General features: G+C 40.1%; 1 protein-coding gene across 2 annotated transcripts in view; it reads right to left on the reverse strand.

The window, feature by feature from the left end:
* Nucleotides 1-21,585, reverse strand: part of CSMD1 (CUB and Sushi multiple domains 1) — a 1,878,204-nt gene that overhangs the window by 297,163 nt on the left and 1,559,456 nt on the right. For both annotated transcript variants that reach the window (XM_084999785.1, XM_021075826.2), the window contains exons 22-23: nt 15,697-15,866; nt 10,798-10,954 (exon numbers count right to left, since the gene is read on the reverse strand). In XM_084999785.1, coding sequence (XP_084855911.1) covers nt 10,798-10,954; nt 15,697-15,866 — 327 coding nt within the window. The remainder of the gene's footprint in view (nt 1-10,797; nt 10,955-15,696; nt 15,867-21,585) is intronic.

The raw sequence follows: 21,585 nt of genomic DNA on the forward strand, positions 1-21,585 counted from the left end.
CTGTCTCCTCAAAATTGCTATCAGGTTCTGCCTCGAGGATTTTCATAAGGACATTTTACAGGTAATAAATTAAACATTTATTTGGATGTTCATCTAAAAGTGTATCCATAACAATAAAGTTTTCTAATGCAAACCATGAACTGAATGCTTGGATTGGGAGTTGGTTTTTACACAGCTTTCTCAGGGATGGTTTTCCTCTTTACAGAATGTCCATCCTGTCTGACAATAAACACAGCATCCTTTCCAGGGACTTTCTAGCTGTCTGCTCTCCCTCTACTATACCTGAATTATCTTGGCTGCCTTTCCACTTGACATTTCCATGAAGAGCCATTCTATTCTGAAAAGTGTATTACATACAACATGCCTCTATAGGCTTTCTTTTCCTCTTGCGAAAGAAGGGTAAAATGAGATTTTCAGAATTCTTACAATAAAGTGTAAGTTTATAAAAAAAAAATGTATGGCGAGGGCTTGATATTTTGATAGGAGAGGTAAAAGCTTCCAATAATGCAATCACGTGGCATATAGCCAAACGCCCGTCATATCACTGACTTCAAAGTTTCCTCTCCTTATAATACTATACGTCACACAGCACAATAAATTCTGAGTACAGAGTTTAATGTTCACTTAATATACACACCTTTTTAAAATATCATTTTGAAACCTATTAAAAATTATCTTTTTTTTCTTCACAGGTGAGAGTTGCTGGGTTGTACTTGATAAGATTTCATGGGGGAAATGTTTCAATGACAACTCCCCAAACTAAAATAAATCTAACCTAGGAATAATAAAATTAGAAGTACACAAATTATTTTTTTTCTGGGACTAGACTAATTCACAAAATAACTGCCTAATATTTTATATAACTTTTACAAAATTACCTACTAGTTATCTGTGGAAAAAAACAGATAATACTAACACATTTTTTTCTAGCAGTTTTATCTGCTGAATTTAAGAACAATTTCTTGCTCCATAAACCTTTATTTACAAATTGTACATCAATACTCTAAAATCACATGAAGAGATACAAAAGCAGAAAGATACTTTGCCACAATTTTCATCTTCATTGAAATGAAATAAAAATCTGTGCGTGGACTCACGTGCAAGACGGTTATTTTCTTGACCCCATTTCATACTTTCCCCTGATTTGCAACACGACTTAATATAAGTTAAAAAACTATCCACTGAATCAAACATTGCTTTGACGTGATTTTCTAGAATATAATACACCATAAATTCGGAAAATGAGATGTTATTTTTGGAATAATATGGTAGATTTTACTTGAAAAACAGCAATAGTTACAGATATTACAATAAGAATATTTGAGAAATTTGTGAATGTTTTTGTCATTTATAAACATGGATTCAAGAACTTCCTCTTAGAATTGCCACTGAGTTTGTGCAGAATTTCCAAAATCTAGATGTCAAAAAAAATTTTTTTTAAGTCAGCTATGAAATAAACACCTTATTGTGCACTGAACTCTCATTCATAACTAGAGAGGTAAAGGAACCAGAAGGATCTCTAACTGAAACAGGAAGATTTCACCACACCCACAAAAGGGTAATTACGTGAGGCAATGATGGCATTAAAATAACCTTATTGTGTAATCATTTTGCAATTTATACGTGGACCAGATCATCATGTTGTATACCTTAAACTTATCCTATCTCCATAAAGCTGGGGAAAAAAAAACCCTAAAGAAGTAGGGTGACAACTGATGCAATTGGGTGGGGAAGGGTGGAGGAGGGATGTGCCCTTCCCGATCCCGAGTTCCATCCACTTATGTAGACGTGAACCAGTCCTGGGGAGAATGAGCTCTTGCTGACAATCCGTGATATCCAGGACTTCCAATTTCAGTGTCTGACTTACTCTATTCTTTACCTCCAGCTCTGTTTCCAGTAATTGATTGCTCACCGTGCCTGTGTATACTTCACACTTGCAATGTTTGTGACTTGTTTTGAAGCTTGAAGGTGACAATGCTTAGTATTTCATTATTGGCCTTGAGAATATACTCACACCCAGAGCCATTCTGTCTTTTGTAACAGTGTATTTAATGTTGGCGTCATCTTAATTCTATCAGAATGATAATAAATTCGAGATGACAGCTGCATAAGCCATGGCGCTGGGCTCTAATTTTCTCTTCCACAGATTATGTTGTGGGTTGTGAATCAGTGTTAGGGCCAAATTGCCCACCTCCACCTGTCACCAACTTCAGAAGACAAGAGTGGATGAGGGACGACGACGCAGGAGGATGGGAACGCAGGAGCCCTTATGGGGAAATGTACACACTCTTTTTTCCTGATTCCAGGGCTTTGAGGTTTCTTTCTAGGGTTTTTATCTTAAACAGATAATTCAGGGTTGGGGCCAGGGGACAGAGAGGAGCAATGTTAGGAAACAGAAGAATGGAAATGAACCAGGTGGGAGAGGTTTGGTTGGGGGGCAGGACAGGAAAGATTTGCGAAAGCCCCTTCCCTGGTCTCCAAACCAAACTCTGTCCTTTGCAAATTATGTGGCCTTAGGGGGGCTGGGCAGGTCTCTGGATGCCAGGCTGTGTGCTTTGCTGGTTCTCAGAGCTGCCCTGTGGGATGTGCCCTGATGGCACGGACTGTCCAGAATAAGGACTCCCCCCCACCTCCGCTTTTTTTTAAAAAAATAGGTACTGAGGGGTGGTCTGGACTAGTACCACTCTGTCTTGCAGGATCTCCTGTTCACCTCCAGCCTCCTAGTATTTCTTTGAAATGTTCTTCCTCATCTATTCCCACAAGCTCCTTTTTCTTCATCACTTTAGAGACATCCCTGACCATGGGTTCCCTACTTTACAGTCTACATTATAAAAGTGAGAAACATAAAAACAAAGCTTGCCATAGCCAGGAGAGCTGGCAGGCTGCTTTCTAAAGGATGGCTTCATAGGATCAGAAACGTGGTTCTGTCCCCAAAATAGATTCATTTCATGGGGGACCCCTGCAATTTAAACACAGTGCCACAACGCCAATTTCCTAATTTAAAACAATAAATGGAGTCAGTCGTGTACCAGTATCGCTACGTCAACACAATAAGTCGCTGCCTTTCTATGGGAGAGGTGCACTGACACCTCAAGCACACTGGGAATGTTGCCTGAAAACCAGGGAGTTAGCAAAAGGAAAAGTGGATAAGTAAACCAGTGCACCTGGAGGGAGATCATTCTGTGAATCCACCTCCACGGCAGCACTGGCTTTCCTGGGGGGATGGGACTCCAGCATCCACCTGCTTAGCCTTCTCTGTCAAACACATCTCAGAGGGTCACCAAAAAGCTTCCATGTTTGAGATCCACCTACCTGTTCTATGACTACTCACGACCCCATGCCACCCTCCCAAGGCATCCCTCCTTTTTCTTTTCTTTTTTAGTGATTATATAAAATCTATCTGACTACTCCATTTATAAGCAGAAATGACCACACACTTCTGCTCTGTCCCATCACGTGCTATTGTAAAAGTCAGCAAGCAGTTTTTCTCCTTTATTCTCAGGGCACTCATGGGTGGCAACTGCAAAGAAAGTTATCACCCTCTAAGAACTGACATTTATACCACTGTCAGTTTATCTTTCAATCCTAGACTGCCATGAATTTCATTCCTCCAACACTATCAATATTTTCCTTAATGTTGACGGATACCACTGACTGGCTTTCAAAGCTTCCATAGTCAGGTTCAAGGGCTCATTTTATTTTCCCTTTTCTCCTCATAATGCACCTTCCATTCTATTTAGACTTTAATATCTCCTGAGTTTGAAGATCACAACTGACTCTCCACTTCTTTAGTCAGATCCATCTCCTTTCTGCAAACCCAGGTCAACTCAGTTAACTACCATTTAAGTGACCAGGTATGAGATACGCATTTGACCAAGTTAAGGTCCCTCCTCTTGAGAACCTCACCTTTTACTGATGAAAACAACGGAAGTGGAGACAACATGTAAGGGATCTGGGGGATGTTGGAGGGGCAGGTGATTCTGGTTCAGGAAACTGGACAGCAGAGCAGCCATTCTCTAGGAAACAGTATTTAAACACAACCATAAGGAATGAGGCAAACGGCATCGAGCTGGAGGGAAAGAAAATTTTAGAGCCTTCAAGGATGATTCCAGCTTTTGATAATCTCTCACTGCTCTGGAAAATCATATTTGCTATCATCATAATATAAATATATATGAAATGTGCCATGTATCATATATTTCTAAAGCTTAGGGTACAAGAAGATGATCACATGTTATCATCAAGGAGCTATTGTTTATTTGGAGAAAAAGAACAAACACATGTAAAGATGAAATGTATTAAGGGTCAAATATAAACATTTCCGTTAGGGGTCAAACACAATAAAAGATGAACTATTTTATGGGTTAATTGTGTATTGGTTGATGTCAATAAGGGCCATGAACAGACTCCTATACCACCACCTGCTGATCCATCCCATAGTTGAGAGTATGATACTATAACCACATCACAGTGTTTCACAAGTGCTCCCTATGTCTATCCCAAGCCAATTATCTCTGAACAGGAATCATGGCTTTTCCTCCTCCATATCAGCATAGTGGCAAACATTCAGTACACAGGTAATACATGTACAGCCATCGATTAATCATAAAATGAGACCCAACATGACAGCCCAGAGAAGCTGGTCTAAAATACAGTTCTTTTACCTGACATCCCCAGATAGCAAGAATGTTTGTTGAATCATGACTGATGGTTTGTTTGCTCCTCTCTGTTTAAAACAGTAAGAGTATACAATCCAAAAAGTCCTATGGGAAACTGTTTCTGAAGAGTGACTATTCTGGGAACACCCTCTTGGAACTCTAAAAGAGTCAATATATGTATTTTTAAGAATTCTGAATTCAACAGAGATTTTTTTTTTTAATTTTCAGAACTCCTTTTCTGTAAAAATATTTGCTGAAATATCTACAAGACATTGCAATCCATTGTCCATATGATTTTTCCTGATACTTGAAAAGCTCTGCAATCACTGGGAGAAAGCAAAAAAAAAAAAAAAAAAAAGTTTTTTGTTGACTAAGGTGAAACTCCTAGTACCCTTAGACAACTCTGCAGAGTTCTGGGGCTCCCTGGAATATAGCTTGAATAACGATGATCCAATTTAAGCTGTTCATATTAGAGATCAAATATCTGTGCAAGACACAGAGGGGGATAAAAAAAGAAGACCCACAGTCCCTGATCTAAAAGAGCTTATGGGTTATTCTTCCATTTGACATAATTATAGGATCAGAAGACTGTCATCTGCCATGAAAATAAACAAATCTGTAATAAAAAGCAGTGTTCTTTAGTGAAGGTAAATTTCTCAGTTGTATGATGCTCTAACCTACTACTCAGAAACCAGCAATTGCTTAATCAATGGCTACCAATACATTTATTCCTACTCGTCCCAAATATGCCTGGCTTTTCTTCCTTGCCAATGTATTTACTGATCTATAAATATCAGTCAATAAATGTGTAACTCATCAAAGTGGGATCATCTAAAATATTTGCAATTAAGTTCATAAGTTCATCAAAAATTCTGGCCTTCATTTAGAAGACCTGAATTTGGGTCCCAGATGTAACACTCCAGATGTGACAGCTTCATCAACCACTTAAAGATTTGGAGACTTGTACAAAAACAAATGCTGGAGACGGTGTGGAGAAAAGGGAACTCTCCTACACTGTTGGTTTGGTGGGAATGTAAATTGGTACAACCAATATGGAAAGCAGTGTTCCTCATAAAACTGAATATAGAACTATCAATCCAACAATCCCACTCCTAAGCATATATCCAGACAAAACTTTCATTCAAAAAGATACATGCACCCCTATGTTCACTGCAGCACTATTCACAATAGCCAAGACATGGAAACAACTTAAATGTGCATCAACACATGAAAGGATTAAGAAGATGTGGTGCATATACACAATGGAACACTACTCAGCCATAAAAAGAATGAATTAATGCCATTTTTAGCAACATAGATACAACTAGAGATTCTCATACTAAGTGAGTAAGTCAGAGAAAGACAAATATCATATGATATCACTTATGTGTGAAATAGCAAATGTGGAACAAATGAACCTATCTACAAAACAGAAACAGACTCACAGACACACAGAACAGACTTTTGGTTGCCAAGGGGGAGGGAGTGGGATGGACTGGGAATTTGGGGTTAGTAGATGTAAACTATTACATTTAGAATTGGATAAGCAATGAGGTCCTATTGTATAGAGCGGGGAACTATATAAATCCAGTGTCTTGGGATAGACTGTGATGGGAGATAATATGACACAAAGAATGTGTATATGTATGACTGGGTCACTTTGCTATACAGCAGAAATTGGTATACCATTGTAAATCAACTGTAATTTAATAAAAAAAAAATCTGGAGACTCAGTTTCTAACTTACGAAGAAGAGTAAAAGAACGATTGACCAAAACCCAGAATTGAAAAGATGGTAAATTAGGTGGAATTGGGGAGTATGTTTTGAATATTAAAGGATATACAAACATGATTTGTACTCATTTGAAAAGCTTCGGGATGTTTATTAAGCTATATATTTACTCTCTGTTGACATTTTCTAATCCACTTGTGTGTAGATTAATTATGGATTTGAAACATTTAAATATGAATGTTTCCTTAAGTAATGCAATTAACTAGCAAGAGGCAATTACAAAAGTCTTTTGAAAATAGTTGAAAGTGTCTTTAAATAGTCTTAAGCTTTAATAATTTTCTCAAGACATTTTATAAGCATTCATTATTTCCAAACCATCTTTTAGAGATGAAAACTTGATTCAGGTATTCAATCACATTGTGAGAGCTTGGGATTTCTTAAACTTAATTACTTAGTGGTTTCAACCTAAGAAGTTAATGTGAAGTTAATAATATTTTGATTATAGCCATCAGCACCGTCAATTCTATATTACAGGTATCTTTTCCCATCTGGCCATGTGTTCAGTTCCAGGACAATCCTGGAGATATGACTTGTACGTGGGAAAGCATCTATGTTATTGTCAATAGAGACAAAGAAGGCAAAGAATAGCAGAAAAGATAGTTCCTCCCATCGAAATGATTATACTAAGAGCTAAATAAATACTAGTCATCACCAGTATTTCTTTCTCCCACTTTTAGAAAGTTTGTGCTGCTAGGTTAAAAAATTAATAAAGTCCAGATAATTGGAAAGTGCTCCTAAATAGATCCATAGCTTCAAGCTTCCTCAAAGTTACTCAGAGAAATGGGGGGAGCAGCAAAGACCCAAAAGTCTGGAGGACGCTGTGGAGAAACACAGAGTGGCAATCATCACACTGAAGCAACTCCTCTTGATGAGGGAAGGTGGGCACGATGCACAGATGAAGTCTACAACCTCTAATTTCAATCCAGTTGAGAGGGATAGAGTAGGATAATTAGTTTGGAAATCCCACTAGGGGGTAAAGACTGAAAGGGAAATTTAAGGGAGTTTGGGAGAATGTGGTAAAGCTAATGGCCACTCAAGAAAAGAATCCAGTAACCTAGCAACAATCTAATCTATCTTGAAGGAAGACCAGGTACATTCAAGTCACAAACCCTGATCGTTAAAACACAAGATGACAGATATGGGGTCTGAATCTTATTACATCAAGTCAGAGAGTTAGGGGTCCTTAAAGAGTAGCGTTTCTCTATGTGACCAAGACAGAAATACAAGGGAAAGGGGAAAGAAATTAGGTGAAAGGGGACATGATACCAAAACCTGAGCTGAATTCCTGCATTTTAGTATGTTACTACCCTTTTACTAATATACAAATGGTTTAAGTAGTGCCATGACAGTGCCAGGTAGACCATATAGGGTCAAAGGAGGAATTTATGATGTAAGCCTTGATGTCTTTCCCAAAATGAGGAATAAGATGGACTTCTCCCCTCCCACTTTTACCTTGATTATAAAAACGTGACCCTCATTGTTCCTAGGGCTGTGCTCCTTTGCCTGCCTGCTTGTATCTCTCACTTGGAGTCCTGTGCCACTAAACTCCGACTGTGCCTATTGCCTTGCTCTCACACTGAATTTCTTCTGCAAGGAGATAAAAGAACTTGAGCTTCTGTAAGTCCTGACACCAGGTGAGAGGTTTTAATTAAAAATGGTGAGTTTGAGTCCTCTCCCTTCCAAGTCAGGGGTAGTGGCTTCAAGTCCCGTCTGAGTGTTAGCTGGATTCAGTCTTATCTGAAGAGTGGTTTCACACTCACATGTGTTTTTTTTGAATTATTTTATTTTATTTTTTGTCTTTTTGCCTTTTCTAGGGCCGCTCCCACGGCATGTGAGCGTTCCCAGGCTAGGGGTCTAATCGGAGCTGTAGCCACTGGCCTACGCCAGAGCCATAGCAGTGCAGGATCTGAGCTGAGTCTGCAACCTACACCACAGCTCACGGCAATGCCAGATCCTTAACCCACCAAGCAAGGCCAGGGATAGAACCCACAGCCTCATGGTTTCTAGTCGGATTCGTTAACCACTGAGCCACGACAAGAGCTCCCTGAATCTTTTAAATTTTATTTAATTTTATTGGTGTATAGCTGACTTAAAATGTTGTATTAGTTCCAGATGTACAGCAAAGTGAATCTATCATGCATAAAAGTATATCCCATGTGGCTCACACTCAAATGTTTTGTTTGTTTTTGTTTTGGGGGGCATATGGACTTTCTTAACTGCCAGTGGAAGATAAGGGGAGTCAGAATTCTGGAAGGAGTTCAGTAACCCCCACCTCAGTGATAAATCTGGTGGTTATAAATTCCAGGAGGCTTGAACTTGCCCCAGGTGTCTTTTGCACGTGAGAATGTAGGAGTGAGTGCTCATAAACCAACAACTGCTCTCCTTGGAAATCCTTAGGTGGAGACAGGAAGCAGTAATGAGGGTTGAGAAAGTGATGAGATGTAACATACAAGTATAACACGGTATCTTTCCTCTGAAGCAGGTAAGCTTAGAAACCTCCACACCTGGGGTGGCACGGAGGATGAGGTCATGGAACAGAACAGAGTGGAGTCCCCCAGGCAAAGGTTTAAGCTCTTTGCTGACAAACCATTGTCAGAAGAAGGATGTGTCAGATAAGATAAAGCAAGAGAGAGATGGAGGAACAACCAGGGTGTGCCTGTAACTCCCCTTGAATGACAGTAAACTCAATTATCCAAAGAGTTTTCAAATTATTTCCTAATCAAGTATCCATGTTCCTCTAAGACTGTAAGACCAGTGTAAGAGCTGGGAAGTGGAGGTTGACATATCCAAGTAATAAAAAAAGATGAGCATATGATGGAAATCCATAGTAGAAGAAAAACAAAGAGGTCAAGACGGTTCACATTTTATCTGCAAGCCAAGCAAACTGGTTTTACAATAACTCTTAGAAACTTTTTAGAGCTTGACATTCTGAAAAGTAGAATTCTAGTAAATAAAACATAACTATAAATTTAATTTATAATGTAATTACTACTAATTTACTTACATACAATATAATTCATATGCTTTCTACTTATGGAATCTTTTAAATGATTATTTTCATGAAAGGGAAACATTGGTTTTCTTACCATGTTGGCACTATTGTAGTTCTATTTTTGCCAAAAGGCTTATAAGTCTTCAACTGCAATTTCACCTACCAAGGGAATTCGAGGCAATTAATCTTCCTTTAAGACACCTGGGTGAGCTTTGTGTCTTAGATAATTACTACCTTTTTCAGGCCTTCATTTGCTTATCTGTCAAATGAAGGAATCAATTTTGATAATCACTAACATAGTTTCATGCTCAAAAACCCTAAATTTAAAACTTCCTAGTCTTGGTAATGTGGTATCATAAAAATTTTTCACCGTTGGGTTGGTGAAGGATTAGACTGTCTTGTATATTTTAAGCATTTTAGATAATTTATTATATAATTTAAATTAGTTATCCATACCAAATAGCTACATTTTTTAACTTTATTTTTTCAGAACTAAAAAATGCTAGATATGGTGGTTATCACTTTTAATTTCTCTTTGTGAAGGCATGATTTCTTCTCACCCTTTATTTTCCCATCCTTTGTCTTCTTCATATTCATCTTTTCCTTTAAAAAAAGGCATTGTCCATATTGATTTATAGTGATTATATTCATAGGGGAGCACTAAGAACACTGCTTAAAACTGGGAGCTACCGATCAAATCTGGTACCACCAGCTCATACACCTGGTATCTTGGACACATACTCAGATCATTTGTGTTTAGTTTTCTCATTAGGAAATTAGCTGTGATGAAGAAAGAGTTTACCACAGAGGGTTCACACACACACACACACACACACGCACGCACATGCACGTGTGCATGTATGTATTTATGCATATAAATGATTATCTTATACACACATGAATCTAATACACATATGTATATATAGATGGATATGCAGATATAACAGAAAAATATTGATGTGTTGTAAGCATTCAAAGGCTATTACTATTAGTTAACCAAACATTCATTCTAAATCTTTCATATACATGTCTATGAATTTTTGTCAATGTGCACTATATCACAATCAATAATTTTAAGCTTAATACCGCTTAAATGGCATGAGATTTTCTTTTTAGGTATAGCCATGTTATGAAACTATAAATACTTCAACATAAATATGTTTCAAACTATTGCTTCTGGTAATGTGTCTAAATTTACTACCTGCTCAACAGAGCACAGAATTAAACAACAATCTAAAACACAGGAGGGGGACTAGGGAAAAAAATCAACATTTAAAATTTATTGTTATCAGCCAAGTACAGAGGTATCCTGAGAAAAGACAGCAAAATGAATGGATGAGGTCACATAGGACTTACTTGTGTAGGTAAGCTGGAAGCCTTGGTCAGTGTCAGATCCATTGGAGTTGAATTCCAGCCACAGGTGGTTGGAGGTGCTGTTCAAGATCAGCCCCACCAGCTCATTTCTCGTGAAGGCCCCCAGTGGACGTGAGGAGCTGTCTTTTCCATCATAAACCTAGGGAGAATTCACAAGTCCTCTTATCACTTAGTTCTCTTTCTCTCTGTCTCTGTCTCTCACTCTCTCTCTCTTTTTTTTTTTTTTTTTTTTTTTTTTTTTTTTTTGCTTTTTAGGGCTGCACTTGTGGCATATGGAGGTTCCCAAGCCAGGGGTCGAATCGGAGCTACAGCTGCCAGCCTACCCCAGAACCACTGCGACATCAGATCTGAGCCACATCTGCGACCTATACCACAGCTCATGGAAATGTGGGATCTTTAACCTACTGAGCGAGGCCAGGGATCAAACCCACAACCTCATGATTCCTAGTCGGATTCATTTCTGCAGCCCCACGACGGGAACTCCTAGTTCTCTTTTTATGTCAGCAATTTTCATAAGAAATCCAAATTTTCAAAGATACAATTTTATATAGTCCTTTAAAAAGTTGCACAGTTTATAGGAAACTGTATGGATGACACTGCTAAACGACCTTTTTCCTTAAGTTTTATTTCTACCATTAACACTACAGATGAAAGTTTCCATCTGTGTCCAGATCATTTTATCTTCTTCACTTTGAGATTCCTCTGTGTTTATGTCAAATGAAATGCTTATGCATTTGCATTTCCCAGTTCCCTGACCTAGCGTTTCTCTTTCCTTGTTATCCACCCTCAGCAGCTGAAAGGCCGTGCTCAGCGTGCAGGTCTCCTCTGCCATCTGTACAGGCACTTGTCATGTTGTGTTGTCTCTGAGCCTGTGGCAACTTCTGTTTTGAATCGGTTGTAATGAAGGAATCCCATCGAGTCCAAGTATCACTGAGATGTGCTATCTTGCTCTGAGACCCTTTGTGTTTGACTCTGTCCTCGTAGGTGGTACAGTCTGGGTGATGACCCTGGGTACTTGGGAGGCAAGTGCACAGAGCTGGGCTCTGAGTGGATAGCACTGGTGGGGATGCCTTCCCTGGCTTTGCCTAGGTGGCCTCCCTGGGAGGGGAGGCTCAGGCCGCATGTCTCCGTTAAGAGGCTGTCTTGCATCAGCTGTGCTAATGCTGGAGCATGTGGTCCTCACACCCTAGGGGACCTGCATCGAGACCCTGCACAGTCCCGTGAGCCGTCAAGCCTGGGAGGTGAGGTCAGGATGGTGGCCTCTCTGAACCACTGTCATGGTCTGTGGCAAGGAATCACTGCTACGGTCGGGGGCTCACAGAGAGGGAGTGAAAAAGTATCACATCATTTTGGAGAACATCCAGTGTTTCTCGATAAAAGGTCTCTTAACCAAATAAAGGTTACTGGAGTCCTTGGTGGCCTCCCCCAGATCTGCTCATTTCCCTCACTTTCCCTTCTCACACAGATTTCTTCTTCCTTTTCTTCTCCTATCTCTCTTCAGCCACTTGATGGACTTAACACACAAACTCATACACTCCTAAAGGGAGAGAGACATTTTAGAAGAACTCATTTTATGGATCATGATTTGATTTCATTTCAATGACAGACGCGTATACTCTTGTAGGAGAAGCAAATACCCTATAATGTCTCACGGCAGCTAGCAACAGGCTGTGGCTGGATAAATCACTGGCTTAACATAGATTCATTCCACATAGTGAGGTTTCTGACATCCAGATTATAAAGAGTTTTAAATCCAGAGGATTCTGGCTCAAAAATAAAGCTCCAGGCCTCTTCGGCAAGGTCGTAGGTCACAGCATATGCCATGTAATTCCCTGTGATTCATAGAAAGCCGTGGGGATGAGGGGGCATTAAAGCAAATAAACACACACAGAGGATCGGTCTTCAAAGCTCTGAAGCACCCTTGGTCGTCACGCCCACGGTCGCGGCTCGTCTGTGCGCTTCTCAGATATAATAAATTCTACAGGCAGTGCTCAGCCCACAGGGTCCTCACAGCTACAGTCACTAAAAGTGAATTGGTGCTGCACTGAACCACACACTTCTTCAGAACAGTGACTCTGTCATGTTTATCTGCATCACCAGCAGTTAGCACTGGGCTTGACAGCAGACGTCTCAGAATGAAGAAGGAACTGGCCAGCATGGAGCGTGATGCTATCAGCTCTCTCAAGTTGAAAATCTGGGCACAAGTTGCACAAGTCCACAAATGACAACCCAGACAGTACTGGAAGTCAAAAGGCTTGACTTTTAATTCTGGTTAAATTAGTAACAAGTGATTTTACTTCAGTGCAACACCTACGAATGTTTCCTTGCTACAAGCAGCTAGAATCAACCTTTAGAGAACAGCCCTGAAGTCTTGTGCTGGTTCAGGGTTGTAGCTGTTTGCACTACAGACCCTCCTCGGAGCTTGGCTTGTCAGCGATGCCACACGTGCATGTACAGCAGCCAGGGAGTAGATGATCCCCTGTTAGAAACCATCACATGGGAGTGACAATGTGGAAGGACAGAGGCCATCTTTCCCGGTTGTACAGGAGCTAAATTCCCTAGGGCTCTGTTTCCAAAATTAACTTCACCTTCTATTTATATTTCTTGCATGACATTTTCCTCAGAGCTATATTTCTCTTACACAGTTTTCCCATGTGAAACAAGAAAACCATGTTTATGTGTGTGGGAGGGCCTGTGCATAAACTGTGGTCTTCATTATCTGATCATACCGTGTATGTAGGGGCAATGTAAGCAGCATTGATGCCTGGGCATTAAGATAACCTCACCGTGTAGTTCCCGTTGTGGCTCAGCAGTAATGAACCTGACTAGGATCCATGAGGATGTGGGTTCCATCCCTGGCCTCATTCAGTGGGTTAAGGATCTGGCGTTGCTGTGAGCTGTGGTATAGGTCAAAGACGTCACTCAGATCCCAAAGAGGTCCTATGGCTGTGGAGTAGGCCAGCAGCTGTAGCTCTGAGTCAGCCCCTAGCCTGGGAACTTCCATATGCCATGGGTGCATGGCCCTAAAAAGAAAAAAAAAAAGATAATCCCACTTGAAATATTTTTAACACTGAGATATTTATTAGCATATTCAATAAAATAAATACCTGCAAAACATTTAAGCATTTCAAATGATTGACAGTCTCTCTGCAATTAAATGTGGTAAGCAAGTTTTTTTTGACTTTTTGTTATAATCAACAAGTTTAAGCGGCATGCAATCAGAAATGAACCTTATGTGCTTCCTTCCATTCCAATAATATTTATCAGTTTATGTTTAATGCAATATCTCTAATCACTCACCTGCACCTAAGTACAGTTAATTGTTCCATAAAACTTTGCTTGAAAGGCTTACTGACTTCTAACTTTGAGGTTACCAAAGAATTCAGAAAACAGTTCTACAAAAAAATCTCAAATTTCATCATAAAATGCAACTTTAAATCTTTTCAGATGAGTGAGAATGCACTCGTTTTCTACCTGAAAATCAAATCATGTCATAATTGCATGAGTCATACTGACAGCATGAGTTTTCAAAAGACTGTGACAAGGAAAGAACAGCTAGAATAAATCCGCTTTTCTAAGTTGAGGACATTGAGCCAGAGTCAAGGGTGGACTTGGAGAAAGTAAGCACTTGAGTCTGGAAGCTTCTTCTGAGCTGTGCACATAATGTGCAATGAGGTTGGGTAGAACCTGCCAGGGACCGTCCTTTACCCATAGTGCTGACGGAGGACAAGGCTGGAGGGCGCTGAAGTACTCCTCTCAGCAGGCTCTCTGCAGGGCTCCTCAGAGGTCACAGCTTCGAGGGAGTGGAGTTACTGCATCTGAGATAAGCACTGCGTGCGTCCATGTGGATGCACGTGTGACTGAAGAACCCTAGAACTTTAGAAAGGGGATGAGGAGAGAGACGCCCTGTGGCCTGGACACACAGCTTACTTCCCCCTGGAATGAGCAGATGGATGGCTGGGTGATACCCAAAGCCATGCTCTTTCAAGGTGCCGAGGCTCAAGCTACAAGTGCCAACTCTCAGCCCCTCGACCCAAGAAAGTCCCCAGTTCCCTGAAAAAGGGACAGGAAAGGTGGAAATTATTTCAGAAACCTTAGGGGCTTGGAGGCAGTTGGAGCTGAGATCTTTAGATCCAGTCTGGAATCCGTGTGCTCTGCCAGCTTTGCTGGGGTCCATCTAGCATGTGAGCGGCATGCAGGGTCCTGAAGTCCCCCCCACCCAAAGCAGTTCCCTGGTGTGCTGATGCTTCGAATCCTCTAACTGTACTGACCCTTGCTGCTGGTTCTGTGCGAAGCACACCTGGGGGTCCACAGCTCCAGACTGTCTGGGTGAGATTCTGTCTCCTCCTGACTTGGCTTCTCCAAGTAAGCCTGGCTTTGTGGTCCAGCAACACTGACTGGGCAAAGCACATCAACATCCTCCTGGCTCTGAATGTCCCGATCACATTTATAAATCAAGAGGGACTGGAGAAAGGGCTGGTTTTGGGGTCCTGAAAGCTTTTATAATTACTATTATGTGCTACACACAATGCTAGAAACATCTATCTATATTATATTTAATCCTCAAAATATCACAAAAAGTAGATACCATTGCCTGTTTTCACATACAGGAAAAGTAAGGCTTAAAAGTGTTAAACAATTATGCCTAAGGCAACAACTAATATGTGCTAGATCCGGGATTATAGACAGATATTTCAGGATCCATATACATGTGATACTATAGGCTACCTTCTCAAACCAGTTCAATCAATAAATTGGGAAAAAACTGTGTATATATAAAGATATGTTTATACACATATATATGTATATCTATGTACATAGATATTGTATCTATTCCTTGAGAAGGAAAGATGGAGTCCTACTAAGGAAGATTCTTTTTACCTTTAGAACATCTCCTTCAAATAGCTGGAAGCTCCGCGCTCTGAGATGAATCCCCTTGCCAGCTTCTGTTTCAATTCTATAGATACACTCATGGTTATTATCATAATTTGACGGGAAATTTGGAGACAGTAATGTTCCTTCATTTCCTTTGACACTTGCTCCACATTCAGCTAAAATAAATAGGATATTAAAAAAGAGGATTCAAAAGTGGAATTACTGATTATAATAAATAAAAACTTTTAAAATCATGACAACCCTCTCTTCTCTCAATGTGTGTCTGCTATTAATACACTAGTTTTTATAGATTAGTGGCTTTTTACTGTTTTGTCAATAGGACAGGAAAGATACCCCCACTCATTCAATTTTCAATATTTTCTCAGTTCTTTTCATGGACTGCATCCTGTGCTTATCCTACAGAGAGTTCTAGAATAGAACAGATGTTCCCAAGCACCTGCCTGTATCGCTGGGGGGCCACCAGTTCGTGCCCATTTCTGCCTCAAAAACCAACCCCGCCAGTTCCAAGATGCTGACTCGACAGTGATACTGATGCAGTTTTCCTGTGCTGGTGTCTGTGCCATCACTCTGGGTGCCTTTAAAGGGGATTCCAATGATGGACCAAAGCACTGAATCACCCACGGTCCTATGGTGCCACAGCACTGGTTCGTCTGCCTGTCTTGGGACAGAAGCCCTGCTGGTGGTAGCAAATGTGTCCTCCTCCCCTTTCCCTGATGAAAGGAGAAGGAAATTCACCTCTAGATCCAAACTTTCATAAAACAACCTTTAAGCAGGGTAAAAAACGGAAATAAATATAGCTCTACTTTCTGCTAACTCGGGGAAGGTCACCTAAAATCTCAGCACCAGTTTCCTCACCTCTGAAAGTGAGTGAGTTAGGTTAAGCTCTAAAATTCCATGAGTCCAAAACCATCATAAAATAATAAAGTTTCTGTGTGTGTACGAGTGCATGTGGGTGATGTGTGTGTACCTGTGGGTGTATGTGCACATCTCTGTGTGTACATGTCTCTATGTGTATCTGTCTGTGTGTGCATGTGTCTGTGTGTATTGTATATGTCTAAGACACTTTGTGTGTCTGTGTGTGTGTGACAAGAGTGTTCCATGTGATTCTGCACAAAATAATTTATTGGCCACACTGTGTCAAGCACGGTGATTTTTAAAACTTCAACAAAGGTATGAGTGTGAAGAGTAATGATCCAGCTGAAAACTGAAGATCAGTAAAATGTGTGCATTTTGAACCCAGTGGGTGGAGATCAGTTTAGGGGGTTGCTCCAGGAATTATACAACTTTGGCAGGAGCGCCCTGTGTGCAGGTTGTCTAACTCTCCATCTCTCTGACACCCTGACTCCTCTGACAAGCAGTGGAATCAGTGGCCTCATTAGCCATGTCCCCAGCATACTGGACAGAAGGAAGGAGCTGAGATCCAGGACCAGCTTGTGATGGCTTGTCCCCTGGGTCTCAGGATGTCCTCACATAGCAGATCAGGGAGAAAATCAGGGAGGAAAACATGGGAGCACCTGGTCCACCTGTGCCTCATCTTTCCTTCCATAAGGACTGAAGGCAGGTTTGAAGGGAATGGGAGAGAAGGTACTGAGAAAGAAGCACAGGGAACCAGTCAACTGGATTTTATAACAATAATTTAAAAAATTATAGCTATAGTTACTACTGTGATATATTCACATATTTGTATGTGAATTATAATCATACTTTTTAAGAATCATTTTTATGGTGAGAAAGGGAAGTGGTGGCTCTTTCAGGCTCTGTTTATACTTTCATTCCTGCTCAGGCTGTGATGTGGTCTTTGAATAATGTGGACGTCCTTCCATGTCAGAAATCTCATGATTTTTCAGGAATCCTGAGATCGAAGATACATGGCTTCAACTGTTAAATTCAACAAGCATTTTAGGTAAGTAATCTCCTTGAGAAATGCTAATAATTCATGGGCTTTGTTGCATATTCTTTTACCTTTTCTCTTTCCTAGAGAGATGGTGTTTCAAACACAAAACCCAAACTAAGTGAAAAGAACATCAATACAGCAAGAATCCCCCTCTGGCTTCTCTCTGGATGGAACAACGGTGGTGGTGGGGGGTGCGGTTTCAAACTCTTTAAAGACAATGGACACAAAGAGAATAAGAGAAGAAGCTCATAGAATTCTGATAACCAGAATATGGAACCTATCACAAATATTAGGAATTTTTATTTATAACTGAATTGGACAGTCATCAATAAACAAAACCATTTAAAAATCAAATTTAGGAGTTCTCATTGTGGCTCAGCAGAAATGAACCCGACTAGTATCCATGAGGATGCGAGTTTGATCCTGGGCCTCATACAGTGAATTAAGGATCCAGCATTGCAAAGGGCTGTGGTAAAGGTCACAGACAAGGCTTGGATCTGGCATCACTTTGGCTATGGTGTGGGCCAGCGGCTATAGCTCCAATTTGACCCCTAGCCTGGGAACTTCCATATGCCATGGGTGCAGCTCTAAAAAACCACCCCCCCAAAAAAAATCAAATTTAGCTCTTTTATCTATTTCTTTATAAGTTTGAAAAAAACTTGCTGTTGTGGATGTAACAAATATTGATATAGTGGCAAATACACCATTTTTAGCCTGAGGAAAACTTGGAAGGAATACTTTTATGGTTACGGTAACCAGTTGTGTGTGTCTGTGTTACTGTGTAGTTGACCACATCAGGCCCATTATGTACTGTGTCACTGAACGTCCAGTATGAAGTGCAGGCAGGCTTGGGTCGAACATCCTTTGAGGTGGGCAGGGGATCGAATGGATCATGAGGTTCCTGGGCCACCCTCTAGTTACCATCTGGTCATGAAAAAATGGGTGGTCTTCTTTCTTGACTGAGTGAAGTCAAGGGGATGAAGGGAGGGCTGAAAGACACAGAGGGTAATTAACTGGACAAGTGGTAAGTCCATAGCAGGTTGAACACAAAACATGGAATGAGAGCTTTGCCACTCTGGGAAAGTAACTGTGAAAATTGTCTACAAGGAGTCCACAGGGGTCATTAGCGGGTGCTCCATGGGAAGGGCTCTCCGATGGGTTCCAGCCCAGAGATCCAGGTGCAGGAGCACCTTCTCCTCCTGAGGCAGTGGGACTTCACCTCTGTCTGCCCTGAAGGTTCTGCTCTTGATCTTGCAGGCTGGTCTCCAGTTCTGCTCATGGGTGGATTCCTTTCCTCGGTATACTCACCACTGTGTTTCTATTCCTTTCTTCTCCTGGATACACTTGCCACACAGAGTTTTCTAGTCTAGAGTGTATCTTTTTTTTTTTTATTTAAAAATTTTTTTTGTCTTTTGTCTTTATAGGGCCACACCTGCTGCATATGGAGGTTTCTAGGCTAGGAAATTTTTATTTATAACTGAATTGGACTAATCAGAGCTGTTGCTTCCAGCCTATGACAGGATCACAGTATTGCCAGATCTGAGCTGTGTCTGTGACCTATACCACATCTCACGGCAATGCCGGATTCTTAACCCACTGAGTGAAGCCAGGGATCGAACCTGCAACCGCATGGTTCCTAGTTGGATTCATTTCCAGTGCACCACAAAGGGAACTCCTATATCCTTTTTTTAAAGGTACACTTAGTCTATCAGGATAAGGCTGATGTGTAAGCTTTGCTCATGGTGTAGTGAGTCACACAACTTTCTAAGTTCATTGCTTATATTCACTCTTATAGTTCATACAACAGCCTTATCTTATTAGTCAATAAACCCCATTTTACAAATAAGGAAAGACTAGCAAAGACTAGTTTGAAAAACAAGTGCTTTTCCCAATGTCACACAACAAGTACAGATCCATTATTGATTGTACATGACCTCTACTTGCCTAAGAATAGAATTGTGGACTTCCCCAAAACCCTAATTAATGATGAATACACTTTATGATTAATAATTCATAATATTATTCATAATTATTAATAATGAAACTAGTCTAGTAAATGTTTGTTGTAGAAGAGAGTATATTTTAGGGACTGTTATCCGGATAGGTTACCAATTAACTGAGGTTCTATTTGTTTTCACATTAGCATTTAGGACATCACCCATACAAGTCACAACACAACAAAAAGGTAGGATTAGAAGGTAGAAGGAAGGACTTCACATTTGGATACATGGGAAGAAAAAATTTATCAAATCTGAAGATGTAATTTTACAAGTCTTTTTATGAGGGTTTGGGTTCTGGGATTTCTTTAAAAAGCAGATATGTAATAAGTGGTACTAATTAAGTACAAGCTTACTCTACATAGAAATAACGAGTGGGGAGATTAAGCAGCCAGTTGTAATGATAGTTCTTTGCAGACAAGCAGTATCATTGCTTGATGTCCTAGAAAGATGAGGAAAATACCAATTACCGCATTCCTTCATCTCACTTCATACTTGCCTGGGAAACAAAACCCCAACTAGTGTTAGAGCAGCTATTTCTCATAACCTGAGATGTAAGTAAAATTTCTAAATGGATATGCAATAACAATTTATTCACTTACCATATGTCTATAAGCGAACCTAAACATACTCAGCAAATGCACTTAAATATGGAAGGTTAGAATTCATTACTCTAGAGTATACAATCCAGGTCTTAAAAGAAAATCATTCATTCGGAGTTTCCTCTGCTTGTAGAGAATAAAAACTTTGTACACCCATTCAAAAAAATTCTAAATTCTATTTTAGTACATTGTTTTATGTAATATATCCACATGATATGCATTACTAGTATTTTATTTCTACTTATAGTCTTCAAAGATTTTCATGTAGATCATCATATAATTACTTTTATTTTTAAATCTTGACTTCTACATCTTTCCTCAACTTTAGGTAGTTATTTTTACTTGACACTGTTCTGAAGAACATGTATGGTTGATGTTGGAGCTGTTTTCTGACTTTATGTCCAGATCAATAAGAAAATATGATGTTTCAAAGGCTCAGTGTGATCAGCCATTTGATCTTAAGGGCCTTGGTTCATTCCTGACTTGGTTCCATAATAGGGTGGCAACACCAAAGTTCTGGTGAGAGATGTGGGTGGGGCACACTGAGCTGGGACACATAGTGAAGTCTCAGGTGTGACATGTGGGCTGTTCAGGTGGCCTTACAGATGCAGCAGGGGCCATTTGTAGGAGGTATGATTGCAAACACAGATTGGGCCAGATGGTGGGCATGCATGGATGTCAATGAGCCTGGAGGGTAGGTTCCTATAGAGTCTGTAGCACTGAGGAATCCTGATCAATAGCAGCTTGGAAAAGAGGACATGCACTAAAAGAAAAGGGTGTAATAATGTGAAAATGGACATGTAGACAAATTCCACAATTCCTAGGCTAGAGGAACCTATTGAAAGATCAAATGAGTAATTGTAGGGCCAGTAAAATGCAGTAACACTTTGCCCAGCTGGGTACAGCAATCTGTTTCTCTTTTGGTCTATTTGTCACTTGCATAGTGTTTTTTTACAACTATTATTTCATTAAATAAATGTAACAATTCCATTGAGGTGGTATCAATACAAAATCCATTTTACAGATGAGGATACTGAGTCATAGTCAGGTTAGTTAACTTCCTCAAGATCACATGGGAGGTGGGGGTTGGCAGAGCTGTGATCTGAACCTCAGGTTGTCTGGTATCTGAAGCTGTAATAACTACACTACATTTGTCAAAATACAATATTGATAGTTAACTATACTTTCAGATATTAAATAATCCATGAGGAATACATATGAATGTTGACTCCAAAAGAGTAAGATCGGGAACGTGAAGCAATTGTGGGAAACACTCCTTCTGATCTTAACTGAATGTTTCACAAAATGTCCTGCCATGGCACATGAACACCTGCCTTGGCATCCTGTTTCTGAAGCATTATTAAATTTGTTTCAAGTTAAA

Source organism: Sus scrofa, chromosome 15 (assembly GCF_054392235.1).
Source record: "Sus scrofa isolate SSC_HxYL_T2T_F1_AM1 chromosome 15, Sscrofa_HxYL_maternal_Yorkshire_Landrace_v2.0, whole genome shotgun sequence".
Lineage (NCBI taxonomy): Eukaryota > Metazoa > Chordata > Mammalia > Artiodactyla > Suidae > Sus > Sus scrofa.